General features: G+C 61.2%; 9 protein-coding genes across 10 annotated transcripts; 4 read left to right on the top strand and 5 right to left on the bottom strand.

Moving 5' to 3' along the window:
- Nucleotides 1-70: 70 nt before the first annotated feature.
- Rpt6 (26S proteasome regulatory subunit 8) lies at nucleotides 71-1,511 on the top strand (the record flags this gene model as incomplete). Its single annotated transcript, XM_062770576.1, has 4 exons — nucleotides 71-220; nucleotides 271-373; nucleotides 410-1,116; nucleotides 1,161-1,511. Exons 1-4 carry the CDS (start codon nucleotides 170-172, stop codon nucleotides 1,509-1,511), a joined length of 1,212 nt encoding a protein of 403 aa, XP_062626560.1. The 5' UTR covers nucleotides 71-169.
- Nucleotides 819-2,747, bottom strand: mug16 (Protein GMH1). Its single transcript, XM_062770577.1, has 5 exons — nucleotides 2,443-2,747; nucleotides 2,326-2,402; nucleotides 2,139-2,287; nucleotides 1,862-2,096; nucleotides 819-1,824 (listed from the first exon to the last, which is right to left on the bottom strand). Exons 1-5 carry the CDS (start codon nucleotides 2,557-2,559, stop codon nucleotides 1,602-1,604), a joined length of 801 nt encoding a protein of 266 aa, XP_062626561.1. The 5' UTR covers nucleotides 2,560-2,747; the 3' UTR covers nucleotides 819-1,601.
- A 621-nt stretch (nucleotides 2,748-3,368) lies between these two features.
- pdcA (Pyruvate decarboxylase) lies at nucleotides 3,369-9,704 on the top strand. The gene is made up of 12 exons (XM_062770578.1): nucleotides 3,369-3,484; nucleotides 3,571-3,669; nucleotides 3,807-3,895; nucleotides 3,980-4,052; nucleotides 4,091-4,342; nucleotides 4,400-4,667; nucleotides 4,721-5,155; nucleotides 5,192-5,394; nucleotides 5,431-5,521; nucleotides 5,575-7,715; nucleotides 7,767-9,198; nucleotides 9,400-9,704. Exons 1-10 carry the CDS (start codon nucleotides 3,416-3,418, stop codon nucleotides 5,841-5,843), a joined length of 1,848 nt encoding a protein of 615 aa, XP_062626562.1. The 5' UTR covers nucleotides 3,369-3,415; the 3' UTR covers nucleotides 5,844-7,715; nucleotides 7,767-9,198; nucleotides 9,400-9,704.
- Nucleotides 6,536-8,401, bottom strand: RYL2 (Ras-like GTP-binding protein RYL2; the record flags this gene model as incomplete). The annotated part of the gene is made up of 2 exons (XM_062770579.1): nucleotides 6,536-7,715; nucleotides 7,767-8,401. 2 exons carry the CDS (start codon nucleotides 8,399-8,401, stop codon nucleotides 6,536-6,538), a joined length of 1,815 nt encoding a protein of 604 aa, XP_062626563.1.
- Nucleotides 9,705-11,455: 1,751 nt separating the features above from the next.
- Nucleotides 11,456-16,538, bottom strand: pds5 (Sister chromatid cohesion protein pds5). Its single transcript, XM_062770580.1, has 16 exons — nucleotides 16,354-16,538; nucleotides 16,208-16,314; nucleotides 15,797-16,162; nucleotides 15,552-15,759; nucleotides 14,915-15,513; nucleotides 14,772-14,867; nucleotides 14,515-14,733; nucleotides 14,428-14,476; nucleotides 14,309-14,381; nucleotides 13,666-14,261; nucleotides 13,260-13,627; nucleotides 12,961-13,216; nucleotides 12,544-12,924; nucleotides 12,273-12,506; nucleotides 11,956-12,216; nucleotides 11,456-11,869 (listed from the first exon to the last, which is right to left on the bottom strand). Exons 1-16 carry the CDS (start codon nucleotides 16,453-16,455, stop codon nucleotides 11,753-11,755), a joined length of 4,032 nt encoding a protein of 1,343 aa, XP_062626564.1. The 5' UTR covers nucleotides 16,456-16,538; the 3' UTR covers nucleotides 11,456-11,752.
- Nucleotides 16,539-16,906: 368 nt separating this feature from the next.
- LOC62_03G004060 (uncharacterized protein) lies at nucleotides 16,907-17,900 on the top strand (the record flags this gene model as incomplete). The annotated part of the gene is made up of 2 exons (XM_062770581.1): nucleotides 16,907-17,362; nucleotides 17,400-17,900. The coding sequence occupies 2 exons, from the start codon at nucleotides 16,907-16,909 to the stop codon at nucleotides 17,796-17,798; spliced, it is 855 nt and encodes a 284-aa protein (XP_062626565.1). The 3' UTR covers nucleotides 17,799-17,900.
- Nucleotides 17,901-17,910: 10 nt separating this feature from the next.
- Nucleotides 17,911-19,340, bottom strand: SPCC970.06 (Surfeit locus protein 4). Its single transcript, XM_062770582.1, has 6 exons — nucleotides 19,018-19,340; nucleotides 18,911-18,971; nucleotides 18,822-18,873; nucleotides 18,731-18,785; nucleotides 18,406-18,647; nucleotides 17,911-18,350 (listed from the first exon to the last, which is right to left on the bottom strand). Exons 1-6 carry the CDS (start codon nucleotides 19,198-19,200, stop codon nucleotides 18,005-18,007), a joined length of 939 nt encoding a protein of 312 aa, XP_062626566.1. The 5' UTR covers nucleotides 19,201-19,340; the 3' UTR covers nucleotides 17,911-18,004.
- Nucleotides 19,341-19,700: 360 nt separating this feature from the next.
- ARP6_1 (Actin-like protein ARP6) lies at nucleotides 19,701-21,572 on the bottom strand (the record flags this gene model as incomplete). 2 transcript variants are annotated; one of them, XM_062770583.1, is made up of 10 exons in its annotated part: nucleotides 21,473-21,572; nucleotides 21,322-21,436; nucleotides 21,218-21,286; nucleotides 21,058-21,181; nucleotides 20,873-21,017; nucleotides 20,669-20,824; nucleotides 20,375-20,619; nucleotides 20,201-20,336; nucleotides 20,096-20,158; nucleotides 19,701-20,049 (listed from the first exon to the last, which is right to left on the bottom strand). In XM_062770583.1, the coding sequence occupies exons 1-10, from the start codon at nucleotides 21,556-21,558 to the stop codon at nucleotides 19,701-19,703; spliced, it is 1,488 nt and encodes a 495-aa protein (XP_062626567.1). In that variant the 5' UTR covers nucleotides 21,559-21,572. The 2 variants fall into 2 exon arrangements, with proteins under 2 accessions (XP_062626567.1, XP_062626568.1); XM_062770584.1 differs by having other exon boundaries at nucleotides 21,058-21,286.
- A 173-nt stretch (nucleotides 21,573-21,745) lies between these two features.
- Nucleotides 21,746-25,930, top strand: LOC62_03G004063 (uncharacterized protein). Its single transcript, XM_062770585.1, has 6 exons — nucleotides 21,746-21,905; nucleotides 22,277-23,391; nucleotides 23,662-24,629; nucleotides 25,249-25,400; nucleotides 25,436-25,466; nucleotides 25,520-25,930. Exons 1-6 carry the CDS (start codon nucleotides 21,800-21,802, stop codon nucleotides 25,914-25,916), a joined length of 2,769 nt encoding a protein of 922 aa, XP_062626569.1. The 5' UTR covers nucleotides 21,746-21,799; the 3' UTR covers nucleotides 25,917-25,930.
- The last annotated feature ends 289 nt before the right edge of the window (nucleotides 25,931-26,219 follow it).

Here is a 26,219-nt window from a genome sequence, read left to right on the forward strand (position 1 = left end):
ACCCAGTCTCTCACCTGCGCGTCGTCGTCAGTGTGTGCAACCCATCGTGGTCGTCGGTCATCGAACAGCCTCGACCAACGAGACTCGGCTTCATCATCACTCTCAACTGCCAGAGCGTGAGCAACAACTCTCTTTCACTCCTACCACAACCACAACGACACTCGCCACAATGTCAGTGGCTACAAAGGCTCCAGTCCAGCTCGCTGGCGGCGGATTGAAGGTTAGTCGACACACCACAACCTTCCATGACGCAGCAACTAACCTCCACAGACCTACTACCGTAACAAGATCGAGGCCGCCGAGCACGAGATCACCAAGAAGACTCAGAACCTGCGGCGACTCGAGGCGCAGCGCAATGCGCTCAACACACGAGGTGCGTTGGCACCGCCGGACTAGTGCTGACATTTAGTCCGTCTCCTGCGCGAGGAGCTCCAGGTGCTCCAGGAGCCTGGAAGCTACGTCGGCGAGGTCATCAAGGTCATGGGCAAGAAGAAGGTGCTCGTCAAGGTCCAGCCCGAGGGCAAATACGTTGTCGACTTTTCTCCCGACATTCCCATCTCGTCCCTTACCCCCAACCTCCGAGTAGCTCTCCGCGCCGACTCGTACCTGCTCCACTCGATCCTTCCCAACAAGGTCGACCCGCTCGTCTCGCTCATGATGGTCGAGAAGGTCCCCGACTCGACGTACGAGATGGTCGGTGGTCTTGACAAGCAGATCAAGGAGATTAAGGAGGTCATCGAGCTGCCCGTCAAGCACCCGGAACTGTTCGAGTCTCTCGGTATCGCCCAGCCCAAGGGTGTGCTGCTCTACGGTCCCCCCGGTACCGGCAAGACGCTGCTCGCGCGTGCCGTCGCACACCACACCGACTGTCGCTTCATCCGTGTCTCGGGTTCCGAGCTCGTGCAGAAGTACATTGGTGAGGGTTCGCGTATGGTGCGTGAGCTCTTCGTCATGGCGCGTGAGCACGCTCCGTCCATCATCTTCATGGACGAGATCGACTCTATCGGTTCGTCGCGTGGCGGTGAGGGTGGCGGTGGCGGAGACTCGGAGGTGCAGCGTACCATGATGGAGCTTCTCAACCAGCTCGACGGTTTCGAGCCATCCAAGAACATCAAGGTACGTGCTGTCGAAACGCCTTGCAGCATATACTAACTCCCCAGGTCATCATGGCTACCAACCGTATCGACATTCTCGACTCTGCCCTGTTGCGACCTGGACGTATCGACCGTAAGATCGAGTTCCCTCCACCCAACCCCGAGGCTCGTATCACGATTCTCAAGATCCACTCGCGCAAGATGTCGCTGCAGCGTGGTATCAACTTCCGTTCGCTCGCCGAGAAGATGGGCAACTGCTCTGGTGCCGAGGTGCGCGGTATCTGCACCGAGGCCGGCATGTACGCGCTCCGAGAAAGGCGACAGTATGTCGGCCAGGAGGACTTCGAGATGGCTGTTGCCAAGGTCCTCAAGCGCAACGCCGAGGGCAACACGAGTGTCAACAAGCTCTTCAGCTAGATGGGTGATGAAGTGTGTAGTAGTACATTGAGCATTTGTTCCATGCATTGGTATGACATGGTCTAGTGTGTGAGTGCGGGTGCAGGTTGCCTAGATGTGGATGGGGGTCGAGCCGTCGCTCTTCCATGGCTGGCCAAAGTAGAGCTCGAGTGCGGTGCGTGCAATGTTGAAGCCGATGAGACTGAGGAGGTAGCCGCCAAAGAGGGGCAGAAGGGCTGCGAGGATGATCTCGCTGCGAGCGACGAACGGAAGGGCCTGGTAGCCGAGGTAGCTGGTGTAGATGTACTGGAGGCCTGCGATGAGGAAGAGGGTGCTGGGGTTGTCAGCTGATGTCGGGCTTGCACACTCACTTTCCCAGGAGCAGGCAGATCCAGTTATCCCGAACGACGAGCGGCGCAAGGGGAAGGAGCGCGACGTACGTCGTCAAGAATGCCGGGAAGAACGAGTTGACAGCCACGTCGAACGCGTACGTGAACTCTACGCGGTTCTCTGTGACGCCGTACGATCCGCCCGGGGCGAGGAGGAGGCGGTTGGCGATGAGCCAGAACACGACGGCCACGAGGAGGGATCCGAGGATAAAGTCGCCTGTGCTCGTCAGCTCGGCCAACGCCCCACAACAACACGCACGGAAGACCATGCGCAGGACCAGCGCGATCGCGCCTGCCGTGCTCGTCTTGTACAGGAGCGCCCACGCGCCGCCCGTGACGACGAGACACGCCGCGATGAGGATGAGCATGGCGGGGTCGTCGCGTGCCCAGACATTCTTGGTCTGCTTGCTGCGTCCATCAGAGAGCTGCCAGCGTCCCAAACCCACTGGTGATATGTCTGCTTGTATACCCTGCGCGGCGCGACGACGAGGTACGTGAGCTGCCAGAACGCGAGCTCAAAGTCCTAGCCTGTCAGCTAGCCCCCTTCGTACACCAACACCCACCATGCTCTTGAACTTTGTTAGCCGGCGCAGCACGAGCGGCAGCCCGCCGCGCCGGGGCGACGCGTCCTCAAAGCTCAGCGCTGGGCCGGGGCTCGCCGTAGGCAGCAAGGGCGCCATGGGTGATCGTGGGCGGAGGCGAATGGCCGTCACTGCGAAGGCTGGGCGTGGGGAGGGGGCGGATGCGTGCGAGTGGGAACGGCGATCAGGCGTGTCGTGGCGTGGTCCGGCTTGCTGTCGACGCTGTCTGTCTCGGTGTGTGGGCGGAGTGGTTGTGCTGCTTGTGCCGATAGACCTCGGCGCGATGGAGTGCGGAGTGGACTTGTGCAGTGCGTCAGTGCGGCGAGCTGGGGAAAGGCCACCGAATGAGGCCCACGTGGCGAATGACTTGGATTTCGGGCGAGCGTGGCCATGGCTAGAGTGATACGCCGACGTCGCCGTTCTCTGCCGTCGTGCCGCCCCAACCCTGCGGGGGATGTGCGTGAGCTCATGCATGCCGCGCCTTGCGCGTCAGGCGTCAGACGTGGGCGGGGGAGTGAGGCGGGCGGACAAAAGTCGAGCGGGCAGCAGCGGCGGCGGCGCAGGGATCCGCCGAGGCGCCATCATCAGCCATCAGGTACCAGTGACGAAGGAAGGAAGATTACGGCGGCTCTGTGTCTTTGGTCGTGCAAACTCGGATCCATCTGACCTCCGCCCCGTCAGTGCCCGTCGCCATGCACAACGAGGCAGCTGCAGCAGCAGCACGCCCAGCGCCTCCTGGTGGCGTGGGACTGCGCCTCTGAGCACGGCAGACGATGCACAACTCGCGCTGATTTGTCCGTCGCACGCACGCTGCGGCACTGGGAACCCAAGCAAACAAGCTGCGACTGCGTGCCCCAGACAAGACGAGCTATAAATCGCCGCCTGCGTATCTCGTTGTCAAGGCGTGGCCTCTTTTCTCACCACAACACTACTAGCTCTCTCTTGCTTCTTCACCATGCCCGACACCACGATGGAGTTTGCAAAGTACATTGTCGAGCGGCTCAAGCAGACCGGCGTCAAGCAGGTAGGTGGTGGTGGTGGCGGGGCTATGGCCTCCTGGAGGGCTCGGCGCCACACCAGCAGCACCCGCACTGCATCGCTGACGTTCAGATCTTTGGCGTGCCAGGCGACTACAACCTCGAGTTCCTCGACTACATTGAGAACGACAGCGTGCTCAACTGGGTCGGCAATGCCAACGAGCTCAACGCGGTGGGTACTTGCTGCGGGGTGATGTGAGACAAGGGGCCAGGTTCACGTGTTCGGATGCCGCCGGCATCGGCCGGCCCTCCGTCCCTCGGTCCTGCGTCATGACCCCAGATCCTCCGCAGCCAGCACTGACGCAACAGGCCTATGCTGCAGACGGCTATGCGCGCATCAAGGGCGGCCTTGCGGTACTCGTGACGACATTCGGCGTCGGCGAGCTCTCGGCGCTCAAGTGGGTGTGATGGCCGATGATGACGATGATGTCATCAGCGCAGCACAGCCCGCGCACAGACAATCCTGACTGACCTCTTTGCAGCGGTGTCGCCGGCTCGCTGTCCGAGCGCCTCCCGGTCCTCCATATCGTCGGTGCGCCGAGCACGCGCATGCAGGTGGGTTTGGGCGGCTGCCGGCGCCGGGCTGACGGCAGCGCTCCCACGCCCTCCTCCACCACACGCTCAACACGCCGTCGTCGTTCACGGCGTTCAGCGACATGTCCAAGCAGCTCTCGTGCTCGATGGCCCTGCTCAACCAGGTGTCGCCCGACACGCCCAACGCGTTTGTCGACGTGTTCGACGAGACGCTGCGCCAGTGCCTGACCCAGTGCCGCCCCGCGTATGTCGAGCTGCCGATGGACGCTGTGCGCGCCATTGTGTCTTCGCGCGGCCTCCAGGTGCCCCTAGTGAGTGGTGCCAAGGCCGCAAACTGGCCATCATCATCCTGACGCCCGTTTCCCCAGCCCGAGCCTCACGCCGCGCCCTCGCTTGACGCCCTCCGCCAGCTCACGCCCCCCGGCACGCCCTCCCCCATCAACAGGCTCTACAAGGAGTTTGGCTACTTTGAGCCCAAGCCGGACGTCGTGACTGAGCACGTCGTCAAGCTCATCGCCAAACTCTACGAGAATGCCAAGCGCCCCATCGTGCTCGTCGACGCGTGTGCCGCGCGCTTCGGCATGGGCCCAATCATTAGACATCTCGTCGAGGCGTGTGGCATTCGCTTCTTCACCAGTGAGTATCGCCGAGGCAGTGCCACAATGATCAGCACACTAACCCCAACCCAGCACCCATGGGCAAGGCGATCCTCGACGAGCACCACCCGCTCTATGGTGGATGCTACGCCGGCCGCAACTCGCTCGCGCCGGTCCGTGAGGAGGTCGAGGCGTCCGACTTTGTGCTTTACGTCGGCTCGCTCAAGTCCGACTTCAACTCGGGCTCGTTCAGCGTGCACATTGACGACGCGCACGCCGTCAAGCTCCACAGCTACACCACGCAGGTGGGCTACGCGCAGTTCCCAACCACCGACATCCGCCATGTCCTCCCGCAGCTTGTTGGCGCGCTCGAGGCCGTCAAGAGCGCCCGCTCGCCCACCGTCGGCGAGAGCCTCGAGGAGAAGATGAAGCAGGGCCGCGTGGCTACGCTTGTCGACCGCCCAGAGGGCAAGGACATTGTGCACAAGTGGCTCTGGCCCCGTGTTGGATCGTGGTTCCACGACAACGGTGAGTGACATGTCATCCCAGCTGCTGACTCCGCAGACATCATCATCACCGAGACCGGCACTTCCTCGTTCGGTCTCCTCCCTGTCCCTCTGCCATCCCACGCGACCTACAGCGCTCAGGTGCTCTGGGGCTCGATTGGCTGGAGTGTTGGCGCGACGCTCGGTGCCGCCCTCGCCGCCGAGGAGGAGGAGGACAAGCGCCGCACCATCCTCTTTGTCGGCGACGGCTCGCTGCAGCTGGTACGTTGTGCCCCCTGACCAAGCTGACAGACATAGACGGTGCAGGAGATTGGCACCATGGTTCGCCGCGGGCTCCACCCTTACCTCTTCGTGCTCAACAACGACGGGTACGAGATTGAGCGCCAGAGTGAGTTGTGTCCCCCTCACCGGGCAGGTTCGCTTCGCTCACCCACCCACCAGTCCACGGCCGCACGGCCGAGTACAACAACATCCAGCTGTACGACCACCAGCTCCTTCTCCCCTTCCTCGCCGGCAAGAACCCCGCCACGCCGTTCGAGTCGCACGTCGTCCGCACCCAGGACGAGCTCCACCGTCTCCTCCTCGACGAGAAGTTCAACATCCCCGACCGTATCCGTCTCATCGAGCTCGTCATGCCCAAGGGCGACGCCCCAGAGACGCTCATCTTCCAGGCCCGTCTCACGGCCGAGGCAAACAACGGCGGCCATTAGGGAGCCGTGTCACAGTCGGTGCGTTCGCGACGTGACGCGTCGACGCGTCGCGTCCCACCGACCCTCAATACATTAAAACATGGTTAAACCAGCAAGGGCCCCCTGTGCCTAGTTAGTCAGTAGCGCGCCCCATCATTCCATTCCTGTGAGCAAGATGCATGTGATCGGCGTAAACACAGCCCGCCCCGTCCGGCAGGGCGCACGAGAGACGTTGGAACTACAGTGCACGAGAAGCGGAGATTGCAGAGAGAGAGAGAGAGGTAGAGGTACGATGTGGAAGGACATGTTTTGGACACACAAGCAGAAGAATGGGTGGTAAAAGTGACGATAGCGATGGAGATTAGATGACAATGTGTATGAGCGCGTGTGGGGAATTGGCTGAACAGGCGCTTAGTAGTGAAGGGTATCGGTGTGCGTGTGAATAATAGGAAATGATTGCGGGCTGCCTTCGACAAAAATGCGTGCGATGGGGCGATTACGACGACGCAAAGGAATCGTCGGGTTGGATTATGTCGTGCAGAATAGTCAATGGTCGTTGCCGCCGGCGTGCTTGGATGATTGTTGTACACTGGTCGTCGGCAGGGGGTTTCGTTAACGTGCGTCCCAAACGTGAAGTGGGCGGCGTGTGTTCTGGGGGATGGAGACGGTTGTGGACGCCGAGTCGGTCCATGGGGATTGCCCCGGGGGCGGTCTTAGGCGCAGCAGCCAAACCGGCCCTTGGCCTTGTTTGCGGCTTGGTTCTTGGACGGGTCGGTAAGCATAACGCTGTTCTTTCTTCTGAGCGACCTCTCGCGCTCAATCTTGTCCTTGCGCTCAACCAAGGCACTGGAGATGGAGCGGCACATGATCTCGACGCCCTCCCCAGTGAGGGACGAGACCTCGCCGAGGCGGATGCCCTCGATTTCCACGCCCCACTGGACCTCGTTCGGCGTCGACGCGTCATCCTCGTCATCGCTACCGTAGAGACGAGAGTCGCGACCGAGGCTGCCACCGCGAGCACGGCCAGGGCGGAGAAAGTTGGACGACTGCGAGAACGCCGAGGTACCAGCAGTTAGGCGGTCGGCCGAGCCACCACGCACATTGGCACCAAATTCTTCAAGTGCGTCCGCTGCCCTGGGTCCCTCGCCCCGGCCCCACGCTCGGTTCGTGGTCCAGTCGTCGCTGCGCTTGCGCGGCAGATCATTACCGAGCATGGGTGAGCTCTCGGTCCGTGCACGCATCGGGGAACGGAGCGTGGGCGAGCGAGCGACCGACACTGGATTGGCTTCGGCCAACGAAGCAAGGTTTGTGACTGCCTCGCTCACGCTCGTAGTCCGTCCTAGTCCTAGGACACCCGAGATGGAGAACCGGTGGGACGAGTTGTGGCGCGAGGTGGCGGTGGCGCCCGCATTGACGGTCGAGGCGACCGCCGTCTCGGTGGTGGTTGCAAATGTCGGCAGCGCCATCTCTGGCGACTGCAGGGCATGAAAAGACACGCGCTGCTGGCGTCTAGGCAGGGGTTGGATCCGGTCAATAGGGGACGTCGACTGCGAGGCCGACCCCGACGACGTGGTGAGACTCGCAGGGAAGTGGACTGTTGGCACTGGTGTCGGAGCCACCAGGGTCGGTGCGGCCGTCGAGGCCTGAGATGACGCAGGCGAGTGGTCGAAATCGGCGAAATCGGACACACTGGCCATGAGCGACGCGAGGCCGTGCATAGAATGAGGTCTCGTGCGAGGAGGCGACGCGCCGATGGACGAATCGGTTCTGGCCCGCGTTGAAGTGCTTCGGAACAGACTGCGGCCCGTTGGCGAGAGCACCTCTGGCAGCCCTTCAGGCTCTGGTGGTGGCGGTTTCAGCCATGTCCGAATCGTCCTTCGAGCCTCTCCAAAGCTAAGGAATAGAGTTAGCTCTGAAACAGCGACACCTTGCGCTCAGACTCACGTTACTGCCCTTTGACGCTCGAGGTCAATCTTGGCACCAACAACGTAGATGAGCATGTCCTTGGACGCCTTGCCTCCTAGCTCCTCGAGCCACGATCGGACGTCTTGAAAGCTCTTGCGGTCGGTGATGTCGTAGACGAGGATACAGACATGAGCTCCGCGATAGTATATTGGCGCCATGGATCGGAATCGTTCCTGCCCAGCAGTGTCCCAGATCTGCAGCTTGACAGGGACACCATTGTGCACGAGCTTTCGCTTGTAGAGCGAGCCGTCGAGTGATGCAGGGGCCGGGATGGCGGAGAAGGACCCTGTTGTAAGACGGAGGATGAGCGACGTCTTGCCAACGCCCTGTGATCCTAGAAGAACGACCTTTGCTTCCAGCCCATCAGGGCCTCCGTAGTCGAGGTCGTTATCCACCTCGGATGATGCTCCGGGGAAGATGCGCGGTGGGGTTGACGACTCGACACCTAGTCTGCGCAGGTCGCGACGGGCCGTCGCTGATGGGTGCTCGTTCGCGATGGTGGGGTAGCGTATGAGCTTTGCTCCACCAGTCGATCGCAAGCGTGTGCGCGAATCGGCACTCCTGCTCTCTTGCATTCGGACGGAAGCCGGACCGGCAGTCCCGCTAGTGGCCATGGTGGAGCGACGCTGCGTTCGTGGTCTGTCTTGCTCGCGATCTCGGTCCACACGACTCTGCTGTCGTGTGCGCGTTGTCGTCGTCGAAGCTCGGCTCAGATTCGGCTGCGTCTCGGAACGGGGGAGGCCTGGGCCACCCTTTGGCGGAGACGGGGAGCGCTGGTTATCCACAATCGGGACGTTTGTATCGATGACCGATGGTCCTCCTCTCCCTCCTGTGCTTTCGTTTGTGCTAGGTGATGAAGAGCTCGATGCAGGCGAGGTACCGAGATCGAGGTTCTCATAAACGTAGCGCGGCGCGTCGTCTGCCGGGGGCGCGATGGGGACCATCTGAACGGGGAAGAGAACTTTGCCTGTTGGTGGAGATGGATCGGGCGTTGGCGGCATGGAAGCTTTGACGACCACGTCGGGTGGCGTCAGCCTCTGCGGACGAGGTTGAGCGAGCGAGGGGGCTGTTGACGAGCTTGCGGCCTGAACTGGGAAGGGTTGTGGTGGTGGTGGAGCCTGGAAGGTGGGGAAGCCAGCTGCACGCTCCTGCTGCCGTGGAGTGGCCAGAGCTGATGACGAGCCAGAAGGCAATGGGAACGAGTCTGGTTCTCGTGATGGCGGCAGGACGGGCGGAGTGACAACCATCATGGTTGCTACCGGCGTTTGCTTTGCGAGCTAAGAGGCCGGGATGGTGAGAGCCGCCACTGAGGGTGGGAAGTCGCTGCTGATTGCTTCACAGAATGGGCAGATGAGCAAAACGACAAGGGGGGGTGAAGAGTTTTGCGTGCAGCGCGTGTCTGTCTGTCTGGGTTGCGGTCCGAGCGTCAGTGTCGCGGTCGGCGCGGTCGGGACAAAGTTGGGAGTGAACGCGACGAAAGGGAAGTGCACACGGACGCTGCACTCCCTCGACGCCGAACAGGTCTGAGCGCCGTATACGGCAACCAAGCAAAGGGGGGACAGTGCACAAGTGGCAACACTAATTGGGCCGAAGGAGCAATGTACGCACCTGGAATCAGCGTCGTGCGGGGCAGACGTTGTGATGCACTGCGATGACGCAGACGTTGTGGGGGAGCCGGGACGGGAGCCAGGCCAGACGTACGTTTGCCGTATGGTACGCTGCGCGGTTTTGCTAGAGGAGTCGAGTTGGGCGACGCTCAGCTTTACGAGATTGCGTTCGATGCAAGTTTAGAACTTGGATCTGAGTGATTTTGATGGCCGAATGCGGCGCGACGAGAGTGGACCTGCCACTGGGATAGGGTGCGAGATGGCGGGGGGGGAGGGTGGGCGCGCGTGGGCGAGTGCGATAGCTGAATTTGTCAACACGAGTTGGTATGGTTTGGCTTGTCAACAGTGTGCTCCTGCTTTGTGCTCGCTCTGCTCATCGGTTTGCACCGGTGCGGGCAGACCGTGTTCGCCCTGACGCCGCTGACGCCCTGGCGCTAAGACGGAGCAGACGGATTGGGCAGTCCGCGTCGGCGGACGGACGTGTGTGTGATGGCGAGGGCGGGGAAGAGAGTAGCACAAGCAGTGGCAAGTGGGACGAGGAGCAAGTGTAGAGGACAGGGAGGTTGCCCATCCCTCCGTCAAACACACTCACCTGCAATGTACAGTCCCGGTAAGTACCTAGCTGGTGGGGAATCTAGTCGGTGGCGGGGATGGAATGGGACGAGGAAGGCTGATGCGACCGCCGCGGTATCGATGCAGTCTCGCCGTCAGTCGTCACTGGCGTCCTTTCTGGCGGTATGCAGCGTGTGGAGCGCGTGCGTACAAGGTGCAGCGAGACGAGGCTAGCAGTGTGACGCCAGTAGCGGTACAGTGACAGGCGGGACGGACAAAAGATTTCGTGGGGGGAGGGGGAGGAGGTTGTGAGGGAGGACGGTGCAAACGTTGTTGGCGGATACACAATCGTCGTGCGCCGAGCGAGCGAGCGAGAGGGGGGCGATGTGCGGGGCGGGGGGACGAGTAGCGAGCGGTGATGTCAAGTGACGAGCGAGCGACGAGGGCGAGCCGAACGCCGAGGACGACGTTAGAGTGGACGTTCGGCGGTGTTTGTCGACGAGCAAGCAGCGAGCCACCTTGGCGGGAAATTTCTCCCAGCCTCGCACGGGTGTGAGGACACGCCGGAACTGGGTGGCGGCAGATTGCTCGGCGTGTGTCGACCTCGTCGTGGGCCCGAGTGTGGGGCAAAGTGGAGACGATGCAAGGTGGTGGTGGTTTGGGTGTGTGTGTGTGTGTGTGTGTGTTGCGACCTTGATGCAATTGAGTGGGCGGGACCGGCAGGGTGCACTGCAGCGCGAGCCAGTGTGGCCCAGTGGAATGCGATTCGTGCTAGCAGAGGTGTTTAGGACAGAGTCAGGGACCAAAACTGCGGCGGCGGCGGCGACACCTTTCAAAAGTAACGATCGTGTGGAGGCGGGGAAAAGCTATGTGTCAGTTCGTGTCGTTTGTCGTCAATCGTCGTAAAGAACAAGATGGTCAAGAGAGAGAGACGACGACAAGACTGATTCCCACAAGTCGTGCACAATAGTGTGGAGCTACCTACGGGCGAGCGAGGGAGCCAGCGATCCACGACCAACTATGCTGGCCAGCACAAACATGTCTCATGGGACGGGCTGGCTGGCTGGCACGCACCGATCCAGTGACGTCTGGGCATGGGCTCAAGCTGTGCGACCCCGGGAGACATATGCATCGTCAAGGTACCAACAGGGGGCTGATGTTTCGTCGCGCGTGCAAGGTGGCCCACGACAGATCACATGCAGGAGGAGCAGCAAGGCAGCAGCAGTTGCAGCGAGCGAGGGGAAGATGTGGCAAGACGGCGAGACGCAACGACGACGACGACGACCCGAGTCTTGATTCTAGTCCCTGAGTCACGAGGCACAACAAGCGCCAACTCAACTCGCCTTCCTTGCAAGCCGGCCATTTCCACCACAGCCAAAATCAAAAAATCAATCCATCACCCATGAAAGAAAATACCCGCGCGCACAGCCTTACAGCATCATTCGGGCTGCTGCGGGCCCCCGCGCCATACACACCCTTCTCCGACCCCTCTTGCCCACTCCGCCTCCCCCCTCATCTCACCCCGCAGTCGTCATTTAAACAGACTCCTGGCGGAAACACTGCCCGCTCTGCACCTTGAGCTGCACACTTGGCACATGCCGTGGAATGTGCTGATACACCACCACGCCACACCAGCCCGCGGCTATCAGCCGGCAAACAGGCACAAACATCAACTGGGCATTCATCATTAACAGCTAAGACAGCAGAAGCACACAATGCTCTAATTCAGCCCCACGTGCACCTCACCCCTCTGGCAGATAGCTCCGGCAGCTCGCTCCTCTGCTCCTTGGCCTAGCTGCCCTCCGACTACTCGTCTCCAATGTCGCTAAGTTCAGACTCGGTGTCTGTCTTTGCCACCGCCGCCTTGGCAGTAGCGGCACTCCTTCCCTTGCCCTTGCGCGCGACCGCACGTTTAGCCTTGGTCTGCGCAGGGTTTTAGCATCATTCCAATCTCACCTCATTCCTGAATTTCTCCTTGCTTTGCACCTTGCAGGCTGCTAGCAACTCACCTTGGCACTACGCCGTCCGCCGCGCCCCATGACGGCATCCCCGTCCGCGTCGACCGCCTCCTCCTCCTCCTCCTCTTCCTCGGACGTAGCACGGCTAATTCCGTCCTCGTCCTCGCTGTCGCTCAATTCACTCTCCTCGTCGTCATCGTCATCATCGACATTTCTCTTGGTCGATGACCTTCGCTTCTTGCGAGGCGCCTTGGTGCCATTCGTGCCGTTCCTGGATCGTTTACGGCCCTCGCTAGCGCCAGCTGCTCGTCTCTGAGATCTATTAGCACACGTGATCAAACTGTAACCAGGACGACTGAGAAACTCACACTTGAACTGGACGCAGTAGACGACTTGCGGCTGGCATTCCTGGCCCAAGTGACAACAGCGTCGCTCAGATACGAGCCACGGGACACTTGTTGGGCAATTTGTGGAGACGGCAGGTTGTTGAAGATGTCACTTGGCAGTCTAATCTTGCCGGGGAAGAGTGGGAGAGGCCATTGGTGATGGTGCGCCCGTCCGCGAATCAAGATTTGAGTCATCTCGCTCAACTTCCACAGGTTCTGCACAATTAGCGGCGATCTCGGAATAACTACCCACAATGCTGGGAGACAATGCCGCTTCCCGCTCCCATTCCGTCTCGTCGTCAGAGTCGGCCGTGGCACGCTGGTTGGCACAATCGGCGAATAGTCTCAACTTGTCGTCGTCAATGTCCTCGCCGATCACACAGACAGTCTTGAGCTTGTTCGCAATCGTGAACAACAGCGAGACATTGTCTCGTCTGGCGACACAATCGAGGAACATTTCGATGAACTGCCCAGTCATTCTCAACCCAGCCTCGTTACCCTCGTCGGGGTGCAGAGACGGATGTCCCGCCAGCAACCTCAACAGACGGGCCAGCGGCATCTCCACACGGTCAATTCGAACATCGGCGGCAAGGCTAGCGCAGCTGCGAACGACCCCCAGCATGATGCTCCGTCCCTAATCGTCAGCTAGCGTACATTCCGTCCTACTCACAAGCGCAACGTTCTCCGGCTCTGGGTCCGCGGCCACAAGCACGGGAAGCACATTCCACTTGGGCAAGAGTCGTTGGGGGCGGAGGACATCGGCAAGCTTTCGAAGCATGCCGTTGCGAACCCCAAAGTTTTCGTCTTGCATGATTTCAGCGATGCTGGGGAACTCGTTCGAAATCGCCTTGTCAAACGCTCGAACATGTGCCAGCTTGATGATGCAGAAAGCCGCTCGCAGGCGCATGTGGCACCGTGTACGTCCACTGTTGCCGTGTCAGCGCCACTGATCAGACAACCTGTACTCACCCCTCGTTCGAGTCATCGCTTACTCTGCCCTCGTTCTGGAGGACTTGGGACAAAAGGTTGACGGTGGGGCCGATCAGCTCGACTGCATTGCGCTCACGCCCCCAGCCAATGAGTCGGTGAGTGCAGACACGCATGCCCAGGAGCTTGGCACGATCAAGAGTGTCAAGTTCGTCCTCAGAGACCCACTGCCCATCATCGTCCTCCTCTGACGTTGAAGGGCGCAGCATGACCTCGTTCAAGATGAAGGAGATGATCTCGGCCGTCTTCGTCTCAAAGGCGACTGGCACGGAGAGTGCGAGCTCGCTGCTAGCCTTGAGTAGCGGCAAGATGGTTTCGTCGTCATTCTCCTGGAGACCGTCCCAGATGGACTAGTCTTGTCAGCTTGGGACACCAGCACGAAACTTACGTCGACCAGCTCAGTAGCGGCCAGCTCCTCGCTGCAGTACGCAATGAAGCGCGCGGCAAACTTTGCTTGCCGAGGCGTGCCAGAGACAGCAAGCTTCTGGGCCCTCTCAAGAGTCTTCTTGTCGGATGGGCCAGCAGACTTGTCCCACTTGGTGAGTGCGGCAATGCCCTGCATGGCAATCTCCACGACCTTGTCGTTCTTCTTGTCCACAAGAGACACGGAGAGGGTGGCGACGTGGGTGTGGTACATTGGCGCACACTCCTTGGCAATCAGAGCAAGGTAGCGAGCAGCCACGGTCTTGATCTGGACTGATCGAGGGCCATCAGCCTTCCCCAGGCGCTTGAGGAGTGGCCCAATGCTCGAGAGGTTGATCACGTTCCATGCCGCAGCGTCAATGAGCGTGGTAAACGTCTCCAGGATGCTGGTGTGAGACTGCTCGATGCGGCGAAGCAGCTCATTCTTCGCCTTGACAATGGCACGCAGGTCGGAGTCGCGCGACACGAGCGCCTTGAACAGCTTGTACAGGCGGGGCTCGTTCACATCCGCGAACTTCTCCAGATCCTTGCGAGCCTTCTCAGGCTCACCAAAGAGCTTGTCTGCAGAGGCGTTAGACATTGCAGACCACTAGCTCAAGTGTACTCACGGCTGATAATGTCGATCACGTAGTTCAGCTTGTCCTTGACATTGTCGGATGCCTTCGACTCGTTCACGCCGCCCTGTGATGTGTCAGTGCGGCGCCATCATGAGGTCCTTAGCCCTCACGTTGTGCGCTTCGCAGAGGTCGATGTAGGCGCCGTAGGGTGAGCCACCGCTGAGCAGGTCAGAAAGAGAACGAGGCATGAAACGTACCGAGCATAGCCCACAAGACCCGTCATGTTATCGAGACTCTTCAACGCGTTCTCGTCAAGGCCACCATCAGTTCTGGTGTCGGCGCCATCAACAGTACTTCTTAGGGACGTGTCGAGGTGCGAGGCGACAAGTAGGAAGCGGTCGACCCAGGCCTGCTCGTCATCCGGCTTGGCAGGAAGCGGAACAATGTGCGTCTTGAACCCGGAGACGATGTGTGACCTGAGACTGTCAGAGCGGCACGGCGTGCTGCAACTCACTTGAGCTCTGGAGTGGCATCCTTGCGGAACAGCACCAGGAGCATCTCATAAGGGATCCAGCCAAAGTGGGTGATCGCTTCCTCGCTTCCAGCTTCGCTGTGACAAGTCAGCTGCGCCCACACATGGGTTTTCACGCCACCTACATTTCCGACGAGGCCAAGTGCCAGAGCCGTCCAAGGGCGTTGATGGCCTCGGTGTGCACGGAAGCCTTCTTGTCGCTCATGCGGCCCGAGACAGCCTCCAGCAGGCGGAGGCTGACATTCCGAAGAGCCGTCTCGTAGTCGACAGACCCGACCACCTTGCAGATGGCCGCTCGAACCTTCTCCTCCGAGTCCTGGATTCGGTCGATGAGGTCGTTCTCGAGCTCCTCGCGCGCGTTGGACTGATGGACCAAGATGCCGCCTGCGGCCTCCACCCACGCGAGACGTACAGCGAGCGCCTTGTCGACCTTGCGGCCCAGCCAGGCACGCCATGTGGATGGGTAGCCCCTGGCAATGTCGACAACACCGCCAGAGACCACTGGCCTCTCGGCAAACATGATGCCGAGGGTCTCGGTCGATAGGCGACGAAGAGGGACCTCGTCGGCAGCTCGAAGGTTCTCCTCCAGTAACGGGATGACGTTCATCAAGAGGGTCGGGGCGTTGCGGAAGATGGCTAGCAAGACCTTGTGCGAGTCTTGCAGGACGGTAACGTCGGACGGGGAAGGGTCGCGGCCGTGCTGGAGCTGGATCTCCGAAAAGTGCTAGCACGTCAGCAAAGGTCTGCTCGCGCCGCACTCACCGCATACACTGGTCGCTGCAGTTTGAGCGCGCTCCTGTTGCAGACGTCGACGACGAGCTGGAATGAGAGGTTGTCTGGTGTTGAGCCGTGTGTTTCAAACTGGCTGAAGATGCTCTCCATGACTCCTGATGGGACAGATTCGGTCTCGTTGAGCACCTCGGTGAGGATGCTACTCAAGTGGCGAATGAGGTTCTTGCTCATGTCGGGTCTGGACAAGTCAGTCGCGCCCCAGGATCATCACGTACCGCACAATGTCCACAAACGACTCGAAGTAGGTCGTGATCAGGTCGTCGGCACCAGGCAGGTCGCAGATGAGGACGATACTCTTGATCGTCGCCAGGCTGTCGAGGAGATACACATACTCGTTGTAGTAGGGGATCTCAGTGATGCGCCCACCAGTGAGCGTGGTCTGGTTGTCCGCATTCGCGTTGGATTTCTTGCTTGGGGCGAGAGGACGCGTCGTGTTGGGCGTGTACTTGAGATTCTGGGTGATCTGGACGATGAAGAACTGGAAGATGTCACGCAGCTCTTCCTCGCTGTACTCTGCGTCGGGGGCGTAGAGGCGGAGGATGTCGGCGAGGCAGCAGGCAGCGTACGCCTTGACTCCACGGCTAGTCTGGTCAGCGACGCGTATTGTTGTTGTTGTTGTGACTCACTCCTTGTGGTGGAGGATGACGGGGTTGATGAGCTGCTTGCGGACCGCGTCTAGGCTCTTGATGTCTGTACCATCCTGCTCGAGTCCCTTGAGCGCGATATGCAGTGTCTGGTTGTCAGCTGGCGGCGAGGCAATTGCTCTGCCCACCTTGAGTCGCTTGAGGAGGCCGTCTGCGCCAGCACCCTTGCCCGACTGAACGAGCTTTTCGTTAAAGTCGAGCCTTTTGAGCTTTGCCGCGCGTGGAGGCATGTTGAAGGGTGATACGCGTCAGTCGCTGTGCGACTGGAAGAGGTGTTGAAATGTATCGAGGGTGCGAGTCGAGTGGGAAGTGAGGAAGGGGGAGGGAAGGTTGTTGTTGAGAATCGAGACAAGGTCGGCGCGTGATGCAAGACTGTGTGTCTAGGCCCGTGGTGGTCCAGTCACTTGGCCATTCCATCAGACCCCGCCGCCCGCCCCGCCGCTCGCTCCCCGTTTGATTTCAGCAGCAGCGACGCGTCGAGGGCCGGCCACTGCACGCGCGCTCATTTCGCCACCAAGGAAATTTGATCCCGTCATGTTTGCGTCCTCTGTACGCGTCAAAGGGAAGGCCATGAGGCCAGCCATGCCAGCCAGGCCGCGCTTGCATGACGCCGACGACGGCCACCAGCTATATACTTTGGTCTCTCAATCAGCAACAACATTTCGGCCATCGACTGCCCCAATGCTCTCCCTCTCACAAAGACGGGCAAGCATGCCTCGCTCATCATCACCACTCAACCCGCATCGCTCGTCATCCCCGCCCATGTCGAGCCCAACACCTGCGCCTCACCCTTCCCTGCCCCTGCACTTCTCCTCGCCGACTAGGCCATCATCCTCCACACCGTCGCGCTCGCACTCGGCCCCGCGCCCATTATCGGCAAGATACACGCGTCCGACGGCGCCGCGCCGCACGTCAGGCTCAGGATCCCTCTCCTCGCCTGATCTCTTTGGCGGCGAGCCTGGCACGACGCCGACAGAGACGGCCATGTGGAAGGAAAAGCTCCAGCGCCGGATACAGGACCGCGCGCGCCGCAAGAAGGCGCACGACGCCGACATTGCCCGCCGGCGCGGTAACGAGAGCGACGAGTATGTGGACGACGACGAGGCGGAGCGGCGAGCACAGGAGGAAGACGAGGAGGTGGGTTACTGAGCACACGTGCGAGTGCTGACGCCAGATCTTCCGCCGCCTCATGGTCCTCCAGCGCAGGCGGGAGGAGCACGCCGCGCTCGTGTCACACGAAGTCGAGACGGGCGGTTCGGACCCCAACCTCCCCGACTTTTGGGAGGACGAGCTCGACGCCTTTGCGGCCGAAGAGCGGCGTCTCCTCCGCCACCTTGACGACGACGAGTACGAGTACACAATACCCGAGGAGACGGAGGAGGAGCTCTGGGAGCTCGAGGCGAGCGCGGCTGAAGAGGCCGAACGCGAGGCTGAAGAGATCGCCGTCGCCATGCGCGTCGAGGAAGAGATGCGCATGAGAGCCGCCAATCCCCATGTCCACGTTACCGACTACGACCAGATGTTCTCCGCGCCGGTCGACTTTGACATGGACGACGCGATGGACGTCGAGTAGAGAGCCACACGCCGCGACGACGGACTCCCCACCCTTGCGCAATCAAGGCCTGCGCCAAACACCAGTTGTATTGTACCATGTCTCCCCTCATTGCATCATCCCCTGTCAATAGTGTTTCAATAGCATATGCATTCTGCGATGGTGGTTTTGGAGGTGGCGAGATCTGCATGAGGAGACCAGTCCCGCGTCGTCGTCGGTCAAAGGACTTAGTAGACCTTCTTCTTCTCGTCGACCGAGAAGCCGCCAGGGCCCATGTTGACGAGCAGGAGGAGGCCGCCGACAATGGACAGGGTCTGGAAGAAGTCGTACTTGAGGAAGTCACGCTGGGGGTGAGCCGAGTGGACGCTCCAGAAGTTGTTGATGAGGACGTTGAAGACGCTCAGCAGGGTGACGAGGAACGAGGCGCTCCACTTGGCCTTGAAGCCGACGGCGACCATGACACAGGCGATGAAACCAAAGATGGAGACGATGACACGGGCCGTGGTCCAGTTGCCCTGGACGATGAAGCCGATGAACAGGAAGACGAGGAGGACACGGCCGGCGAGCTGGAAGCTGAGAGACGGATTAGCATTGTCTCCAACGACGCCACACGCCACCCGCCACTCACTACTTGCGGCGGTCGTTCTCCGAGATCGAGGGGAGACCAGCAAACAGCTTCTTCTTGCTCTGGAGCGAGTCGGAAAGGACCATGAGGAGGCCGCCGATGACGCTGAGGTTGCGAAGGAAGAAGGACAGGTCAAACAGGAGACCGTAGCCGAGACCCTGGAGGACGACAACGCCGAGGAGGGCGAGGACCGCAAACTCGGGGAAGCGCTTGGCAATGACACCGTACGAGCCCGCGACCATGGCCTGCAGCAGCGTCAGTATGTGCACCGAACAACGCTGCGCCACGACGCCCCGAGCGGCAGGGGCCTCCACCGGCAATCACTCACAATGACGTTGATCAGGAGGAACAGGTGCGCGAGACCCCAGGGGATACCGCGGTGCCTACAGTCAGTATCGGTCGTGCCAGCGCGAGCTCACTTCTGAATGTACCACAGCTGGTCCGACCACTGGGTGAGGATGCGGAGGGCATCTAGCTGTTAGCTACATTTCTCAAGCCGCCAACTCACCCTCGAGGAAGGTCACAACAATGAGGAAACGCGCAAGGGCGGGGATGTACGGCCGGATAGGCTGCGCGTGTCAGTGCCATCGCCCGGCGCCATCCTCTTCAACCCACCTGGGTGTACTGCTCGATCGCGTCCTCGATCTTGCTCGACACCTCCTGGATCTGGGCGACGATCTCGTTCTCCGAGCGGGGACCAGTCGACCTGGACCCAGGCGTCGCAATGGGATCAGGCGTGTAGCCCTGGTTGAAGGGCGCCTGACCGCGGTTCGGGTTGAGGTGGATACGTTGAGACATTGTGGCGGCGGAGTTGGTCGGTGAGTGTGAGCCGGTGCAGCTGCTGTCGTGTCGTGTCGGGGCAGAGGGGACAGAGAGGGTCGGGGCCAGCAGGGTATAGAAACGTGGAAGGCAAGGTGCTGCACCTGCGATGGAGTTGCTACTGCGGATGAGATGGCACAATGGTGAGTTGGTGATGTGGTCGCCGTTGTGTGTTGTTCGGTCGTCGGCGGCGTCGCGCTGGCAGTGGACCAGTGGATTGCCGTCATTGTCGGGATCAAAATCCGTTCGCGTTCTGTGCCACGTGTCGCCATCTCAGCCTGCGAGCAAGCTGGTGACAACGCCTGCCAGCCCTCCACCCTCCCGCTCCCCCTCGTCTCCCCGACGCAAGCCACCGACTCTCCTGACGTGATAAAACAATTTCAATCAGTCCGATCCACCCAGGGCAGTAAAGGTGGCAGGTGCACCCTACCAGCACTCGCCGCAAAACAGGCACCACCACCACACAGACAAACAGTACATCACCGACCACGGCCACCCAATAGCCCCGCACCCTCTTGCGCGCGTCGTCGCCGGCCTCCCCAATTGCCGCTCGTAACCTCTTGATCCTCGTTACGTCGTTTGCTGCCCTTGCCCTTGATACTGTCCAGTCCAAGAGCGTATCGCAGCTCTTGCTCGTGCTCGTCGACCGGCTCGCCTCCATCGCGCGTAAAGCCTGGAGGGTCGACATTGTACGCTGGCCCGCCAAACTTGCGCCGGCATATCGACGACCCATGCTCTTGGTACTCGGCGCGTGTGACCGCGTACGACGACAGGTACACATCGTTTGACGTGAGAGCGACAGCTGCTTGGTATGCCGCAGAGGTTGGTCTGTCCCGGTGTCAGGGTTGTTTTCTGGTGCCAATAACCGACTTACTCGTACACCTCATAAATACCCAACTCATAGTCTATTGGGCACAGGGCTCTCAGATCGCGCTCACTGAGGACGTCAGTAGTGTTTCGACTGGCAGCAGTTACTCACAGCCGCTCGCCCAGTGCCTCCACATTGCCCAAGCCGCCGATGATACCAATGTTGGCCCAGAACATGCCCTGGATGTCGGGTGGCAGTGTCGAGATGACATAGGCAATGGTTTCTGGCAGTCCAGTTTGGTTCAAGCCTTTGGTCGTCAGCATCGGGTCTCGCGTCCACACTCACCAATGTCAGAGGGGTGGAACAGGAGCTCGTTGCCGGCAAACCGCTCGTTCTCCATCCACAGCACCTGCTCCTCTTCGTCGCCTGTCGCGCGCTTGGGTTTGTCGGATCCATCGGCCTCCTCAGCGCCTTCTGGAGGCGCAACTGCGTTCGGCCCGGACCGAATGTACCCTGTTCTTGACAGAGACTTGGCCGAGAAGTCGGGCAGGACGTATTCTTGCACGATGGGGTTTGCGCGGGGAGATCGTCTGAAGCGCTGTGAGCTGGGCACGCGTTGGATCTCCGTTAATTACCCACTTGCACTTCTCCAGGTCTCCTCGCCAGTCCATTGACACGTAGCTACAAGCCTCGCGAACAGAGTTGACGACGTAGGTCTGGTCCAGCATGTTCCACTGGCGGAACGAGATGAGGTGCTTGAGGTGATTGGTGAGGAGCTTGCCTCCCACATCGATCCTGCGCAGTGTTAGGTGTCATTATTCGAAGCACTCAAACCTAACTCACCTCTTCACGTGGTCCCAGAGAACATCAGCTCCGCGTATTGGGACAATGTGGGTGAACGAGTAGCCGACATCGACGACGATCATACATTCTGGTGGAATGTCGGCCTCGTTGCTGAACAAGCCGCCATATGGGATAAGAGAAGCCGCTGTGATATGTCAGCATCATTCAGTGACACCCCGACTCACGTGTGCACCGGTAGTAGCTCGAGAACTCCCACTCCTCGAACACCATCTGGTCGTACGTCTCGGCGATGTTTGGCAGATTAAAGTATGGCTCAGTGACGAGGAGCGACGTTTCTGGGGGCTTGATCTGGATGTCAGTTGGAACGCGCATGAGTTCACCTACATCCATCGCGCTCGAGCTGAAGATGTGGTCCCAAATCATCTTCTCGGCGTCCCACGACACGAGCATACCCTGGGCGTCAGCTCGCGTACCGGCGCAACGCCTACCCTCTCAAACGGCCGGCGGAAGACCGCGCCGCTCAGATCGCGACAGTTTTCTATATCATCCGAGACGAACAGACGCTTGTCTGCCCTCGACCGCACAATCGAGTTGGGGAAGAATCTGATGTGAGCGGGTGCTCATACCAGGGCCACCCACCTTGGCTCCTCGTCGACGCCTGATATCCCAGCTTTGATCGTGTACGCCCCATTGTCGAAGATGAGGACCGGCCCCTGTTGTGCCATTGAGCAGCTGGCTGGTGCGTATTGTTTGAGCAACAGCAGAGCATCAACAACCTCGCGATGATGGCGAGTCTGATGGAGGACCAACCTCCACCAGCGCGGCCATTGACATTTTGATCCCGTCGCGTCCTTTCGATTCGCCGTCTGCCCAAGATTGACATTTCTGGAACACCATGTGCAAGCTCGTATCTTACTCACCACTCTTAAATCACAAATAGCAAACCCCGTGCCTACTCCCCTCACCATGGCCGACGAGGAAGTCGACTGGGGAATGGAGGACGAGGCCTACGCCGGGTATGCGGACGACGACTGCCTCAGCTTAGGTGGCGACGACGAGTATGCTGCAGATGGTAAGTGACATTTGCCGCTGCGTCGTCTGATCTCGTCCAGTGGGCCCAGCAGTCGAGCCAACAGCGCCGCCGCCAAAGCCTGCTAGCTCACCAGTCAAGCCGAAGAGCACCCCATTGCCATCAAAACCGGTCGTCTCGCCTCAAAAGCTGCAGAGTGCTCACCTCCCTCCGAAGCCGGCGGGCAGACCAGCACCGGCTGGCCCTCGTGCGGCCGAGACCAAGGCACCCGCGCAACCTGTCAAGGCAAGTCGACCGCACTCGTCGCGGACAATGGTTGACAGGGGTGCGACCCGCATAGGCTGAGCAACCGGCTGCTTCGTCATCTGCGCCCACGGTCGAGACCAGGGTGGAGACAAAGCCGACTGATGGAGATCGGCGCCAGCCCGAGGCGCTACCCAACGCGGGCGCAGAAGACGGCGAACCGCTCCCAGATGGCTGGCAGAGAGTCATGTCCGTGTCGCAGGGCAAGTACTTTTACCACCACGTCGAATCGGGGCGCACATCATGGGACAATCCTTCACTCGAGGCCAAACCAGCGGACAAGGTCAAGGAGGAGGTTGCAGGATCTGACAATGGGGCCAAGGTGGGCGCGTCCGAGACGTCGAAGCGTTCGACGCCTCCCACTGGACCGAGAGAGGACCGCCAGCCGAGCAACGGGCGAGACGATCGACCGGCAGTGAACGGGGAGCGCCGAGACCACGACAGGCAGTCGTCACAGCCTCGGCAGGCATCGACGCTGCCTCCTCGCCCGGCGGCCGCGTTGCCGCCTCGTGAGCGGGATGAGCGGCCAAGGTCGAGCGCACCCGACTTTCGACACCCCGACCGCCTCCCAAGGAGCCGCTCGCCCCCACGGCGCCCACCTCCCGGACCCCAGGGCCGTGGTGACAGCTTCCGAGGTGAACGCCTTCCTGACCGCTGGCCGCGCCGTGATGACCGACCGCCAACAACTGCAGCTCCGCGTGATCGTGAGCCTAGCGGCCCTGGCCCACAGGCCCGCCCAAGGAGCCGCTCACCACCGAGGCGTCCGCTGCCTGCTAGTGGAGCGGACCACCGGGGTGACCGCTTCCGCCCTGATAGCAGAGACCGCCTCGAACAGCGCGATCGTTTCGACCACCGAGACCGTGAACCGCGACGTGACGACCGGCCTCCGGCAGGGCCACCACCCCGACGTGATGATCGGCCAGCAGTATCGGCACCACCGCCTCGACACGACGACCGCCCAGCGCCGCAGGCACCGCATCCTCGCCCCGACGAGCGGGCTCCCTCAGCATCAGCGCCTTCGTCCTCTGCTGCAGCAACGCCAGCACGGTCGCATCGCGAGCGCGATGACAGGCAGTCCGTTCCAGACATGCGCCACCCCGACCGCAGGGGAAGGAGTCGATCACCTCCCAGGAGGCCATTAACAGGCGCCGGTGCTCTCGACCAGCGCGGAGACCGCGCCCGTTCGGACGATTTCAAATGTACGTTTCCGTCTCCTCCGCTCGACGTGTGTTTCGGCCTTGTGGCTCCGCTGGTACTCGCGGCTTCGTGACCAAGTGGAGCCTTACATTCGCGCGACTGGCGAGGCAACTCTCGAGGTGTGCAACTGCTTACACAACTGCGAACAGCCGTCCGCAGCCCGCCTCTGCAACCACCGCACGGACCCCGAGGAGGAGATTCGATCGCTGCCGCTGGTGCCCCTTCTTCGGCGCCGTCCCGGTCAGACCCCAGGGACGAACGCCGTGAACCACGCGACGCTCCACCACATGTACCGCAGGCGCGCGCACCAGACCGTGCTGAACCGCATTCTCAGCCCAAGTATGGACCTGGTGCTCCTCGTGCGAATGGTGTGGAGAGCTCGTCGAGCGGTCCGTCCAATGCGCCAGGTCCTGCTTACGGTCCGAACGCCGCCCGCCACTCTGCACCAGCTGGACCATCTCGCTCAGACCCGAGGGACGACCGCCGACGTGACCCGCCGCCACACACGCGAGTAGAACTGAGAGAAGATCGCCGTGGGCCGCGCGATCTCCCGCCGCGGCCCCAACAAGACGCGCGAGACGACCGCCGTCCGCGCGATGCGCCGCCCCATGTGCGCAGCGATGACCGTGCTGAGCCCTTGCAGAGGGATGAACGCCGTGGGGGCCGGGACGCCCCTCCCCACACGGCGCCAGACGTGCGAGATGACCGCCGTGGGTCGCGTGACCCGCCGCCTCGTGGTGGCCCCGCTCAGGATGACCGCCGAACGCGCGACCCTCCGCCTCATGCTCCACAGTCGCAAGACTCGAGAGATGATCGCCGTACGGCTAGGGATGCCCCGCCCCGTGGAGCACCCCCTCGTGATCCCCCGCCCCGCGGACCGCCCCAGAAGACTCGCCGTGACGATGATCGTCGTGGGCCAAGGGACGCGCCAACTAATGGGCCCTCGCGCGATGCTGACCGTGGCGATACTCGCCCCGACTCTCGCGCCAATGCTCCAAAGTATGGTCCAAATGCGCCTCGCCAGGGTGAACCAGACCGCCCATCAACCGCCTCTGCGCCGGCCTATGGTCCGAACGCGCGGAACGGGTCGTCCGGGCCTGGCCCTGCAGATGGACCGCCGCGCGCCTACGGTCCTGGATCAGCGTCAGACGGCCGTCTGAGTGAGCCCCGTGGGCGTGGACCGCCGGGGTCCGGACGCCCTGGCCCGCCGCCTGGCCCGCCGCGAGACGACCGGGGGCCGCGCGACCGCGGTGGCCGCCGCCGATGGTGAGTTGGAGCGTGCTAGGCTTGGACTGAGCCCCCAGATTGTTACGTTCTAGAGCACAGGGCGGCTGTAGAGCACGGGGGTAGGGTTGGCGAATCGGCAATAGCATATGCATGGTGTGTAATACAATTGTCTAAACAGGTGTGTGGCATTATAAAGTGTTCGAGTTTAGGCATTCGTGGTATTGCGCCAATGATGTCAGGCTCTCTTATCGGGAGGGATCGCCGTCCGCGTGCCGAGCGAGCGGGGCAGGGTGATCCGCGCGTGGGCTAGCGCCTCATCTCGGACATGATTGACAGCCGCAAGCGCCGCGTTAACGGCGTGTTTTAAGCACAAGGTGGCGAACAGTTGGCAATCTCACGACGTGCACCGCGTGGTCTACATCTACTAGCGCGAGGTGGAGTACAAGGGGGTGCAAGTCATGTGAAGGGGTATCGTCCTCATGTGGCACCAGTCACCAATGTGTCGTCTCGTCGAGATAAACACCTGGCGGGGTATAAATACCGGCGTGTGCGTCTCCTCGTCGATGCAACAACAGTAACAGCAACAACAACAACAACAAGATGCCTCTCACCACGTCGACGTGAGTCCTCCTGCCTCGCACCGCTCACCCCACCCTAGCTTTGAGACCCTCGCTGCCGATCTCGCGGCGGCGCCCCCCGGCCCCGTGTACGTCCTCTTCTCGTCCACCGAGCGCAACGGCAAGAAGTGGTGTCCGGGGTGTAACGAGATCGAGCCGGACATTCAGCGCGTGTTCGCCAACGGGCCTCACCGTGAGCTCGCCCTTCGTCTTCTCCGCTGACAACAGACGCCCTGGCGCTCTACCTCGACTTCAGCGAGTGCGTCGCTCACGACGGCCCCACTAGCCGATGCGTACACTGACACGGCGCAGCTTTGACGAGGGCCAGTGGCCGCAGGAGGAGTGGGCGCTGCGCGGCGTGCCGACGGTCTACCGCGTCGAGAACGGCAAGCCGACCGTCTTCCTCATGGAAGACGCCGTGCCGTTCCCCGGCGCCCTCGACGCGCTCGTCACCCCAGACGCGGCCGCCTACGAGGCGTACCTGCAGGAGCACTCCCCGCTGTATGTAGACACGGCGACGCGCTGGGCCTGGACCCGCGAGGACTGGGACCGCGAGGAGGCGGCCGGGAAGGCTAATCGCGAGCGCAAGCGCCAGCGCGAGGTCGTCGTCGCGGCGCAGGCTGCCGCGCGCAAGCGTGCCGCTGAAGAGGGCGGTGGTGCGGCCAAGGAGCCGGAGACGGTGGCGTGCACGCGCACCTCTTGTGCTTAGTTTATGAATGTGATTGACCGTCGACGGAGGGCGTCACTGTGGCGGATGTTTGCGCAGTGGCATGTGGCAGTGCCCACTCTGCGCGCATTTGCATTTGCCTTTCTTGGTGTTGTTGTATGAGAAGATGCACCACAGCGAGAACCAACGCCCACTGTTACCGCCATTTGAGCCGTCGTACAGTACCTTCGCAGTGGGTTGTGAGCAAAGATGACTGTATTCTAGTCATCCTGCTCTCGGTCGAAGCTCACGTGATGGTGCGGCATCGTGGCGCCAAACATGGCAGGCGGTACAAATAGCCGGGCG

The sequence above is a fragment of the Vanrija pseudolonga genome, chromosome 3 (assembly GCF_020906515.1).
Source record: "Vanrija pseudolonga chromosome 3, complete sequence".
Classification (NCBI taxonomy): Eukaryota; Fungi; Basidiomycota; class Tremellomycetes; order Trichosporonales; family Trichosporonaceae; genus Vanrija; species Vanrija pseudolonga.

What these genes read in the sequence shown, in the direction of transcription:
- mug16 (XM_062770577.1), bottom strand. Translation starts at nt 2,559, where the DNA reads ATGGCGCCCTTGCTGCCTACGGCGAGCCCCGGCCCAGCGCTGAGCTTT. An exon ending in GGTCCTGCGCATGGTCTTCC is followed by an intron (nt 2,097 to 2,138) that starts GTGCGTGTTGTT and finishes TGACGAGCACAG; the next exon opens with GCGACTTTATCCTCGGATCC. An exon ending in ATCTGCCTGCTCCTGGGAAA is followed by an intron (nt 1,825 to 1,861) that starts GTGAGTGTGCAA and finishes TGACAACCCCAG; the next exon opens with CACCCTCTTCCTCATCGCAG.
- pdcA (XM_062770578.1), top strand. Translation starts at nt 3,416, where the DNA reads ATGCCCGACACCACGATGGAGTTTGCAAAGTACATTGTCGAGCGGCTC. An exon ending in ATGCCAACGAGCTCAACGCG is followed by an intron (nt 3,670 to 3,806) that starts GTGGGTACTTGC and finishes CTGACGCAACAG; the next exon opens with GCCTATGCTGCAGACGGCTA. An exon ending in GTACGAGATTGAGCGCCAGA is followed by an intron (nt 5,522 to 5,574) that starts GTGAGTTGTGTC and finishes CCCACCCACCAG; the next exon opens with TCCACGGCCGCACGGCCGAG.
- pds5 (XM_062770580.1), bottom strand. Translation starts at nt 16,455, where the DNA reads ATGCCTCCACGCGCGGCAAAGCTCAAAAGGCTCGACTTTAACGAAAAG. An exon ending in GCCTCCTCAAGCGACTCAAG is followed by an intron (nt 16,315 to 16,353) that starts GTGGGCAGAGCA and finishes GCTGACAACCAG; the next exon opens with ACACTGCATATCGCGCTCAA. An exon ending in AGCCGGAGAACGTTGCGCTT is followed by an intron (nt 12,925 to 12,960) that starts GTGAGTAGGACG and finishes GCTGACGATTAG; the next exon opens with GGACGGAGCATCATGCTGGG.
- SPCC970.06 (XM_062770582.1), bottom strand. Translation starts at nt 19,200, where the DNA reads ATGTCTCAACGTATCCACCTCAACCCGAACCGCGGTCAGGCGCCCTTC. An exon ending in CGATCGAGCAGTACACCCAG is followed by an intron (nt 18,972 to 19,017) that starts GTGGGTTGAAGA and finishes TGACACGCGCAG; the next exon opens with CCTATCCGGCCGTACATCCC. An exon ending in GAGAACGACCGCCGCAAGTA is followed by an intron (nt 18,351 to 18,405) that starts GTGAGTGGCGGG and finishes TCCGTCTCTCAG; the next exon opens with CTTCCAGCTCGCCGGCCGTG.
- LOC62_03G004063 (XM_062770585.1), top strand. Translation starts at nt 21,800, where the DNA reads ATGGCCGACGAGGAAGTCGACTGGGGAATGGAGGACGAGGCCTACGCC. An exon ending in CGCGGTGGCCGCCGCCGATG is followed by an intron (nt 24,630 to 25,248) that starts GTGAGTTGGAGC and finishes ACCCCACCCTAG; the next exon opens with CTTTGAGACCCTCGCTGCCG. An exon ending in CTCTACCTCGACTTCAGCGA is followed by an intron (nt 25,467 to 25,519) that starts GTGCGTCGCTCA and finishes GACACGGCGCAG; the next exon opens with CTTTGACGAGGGCCAGTGGC.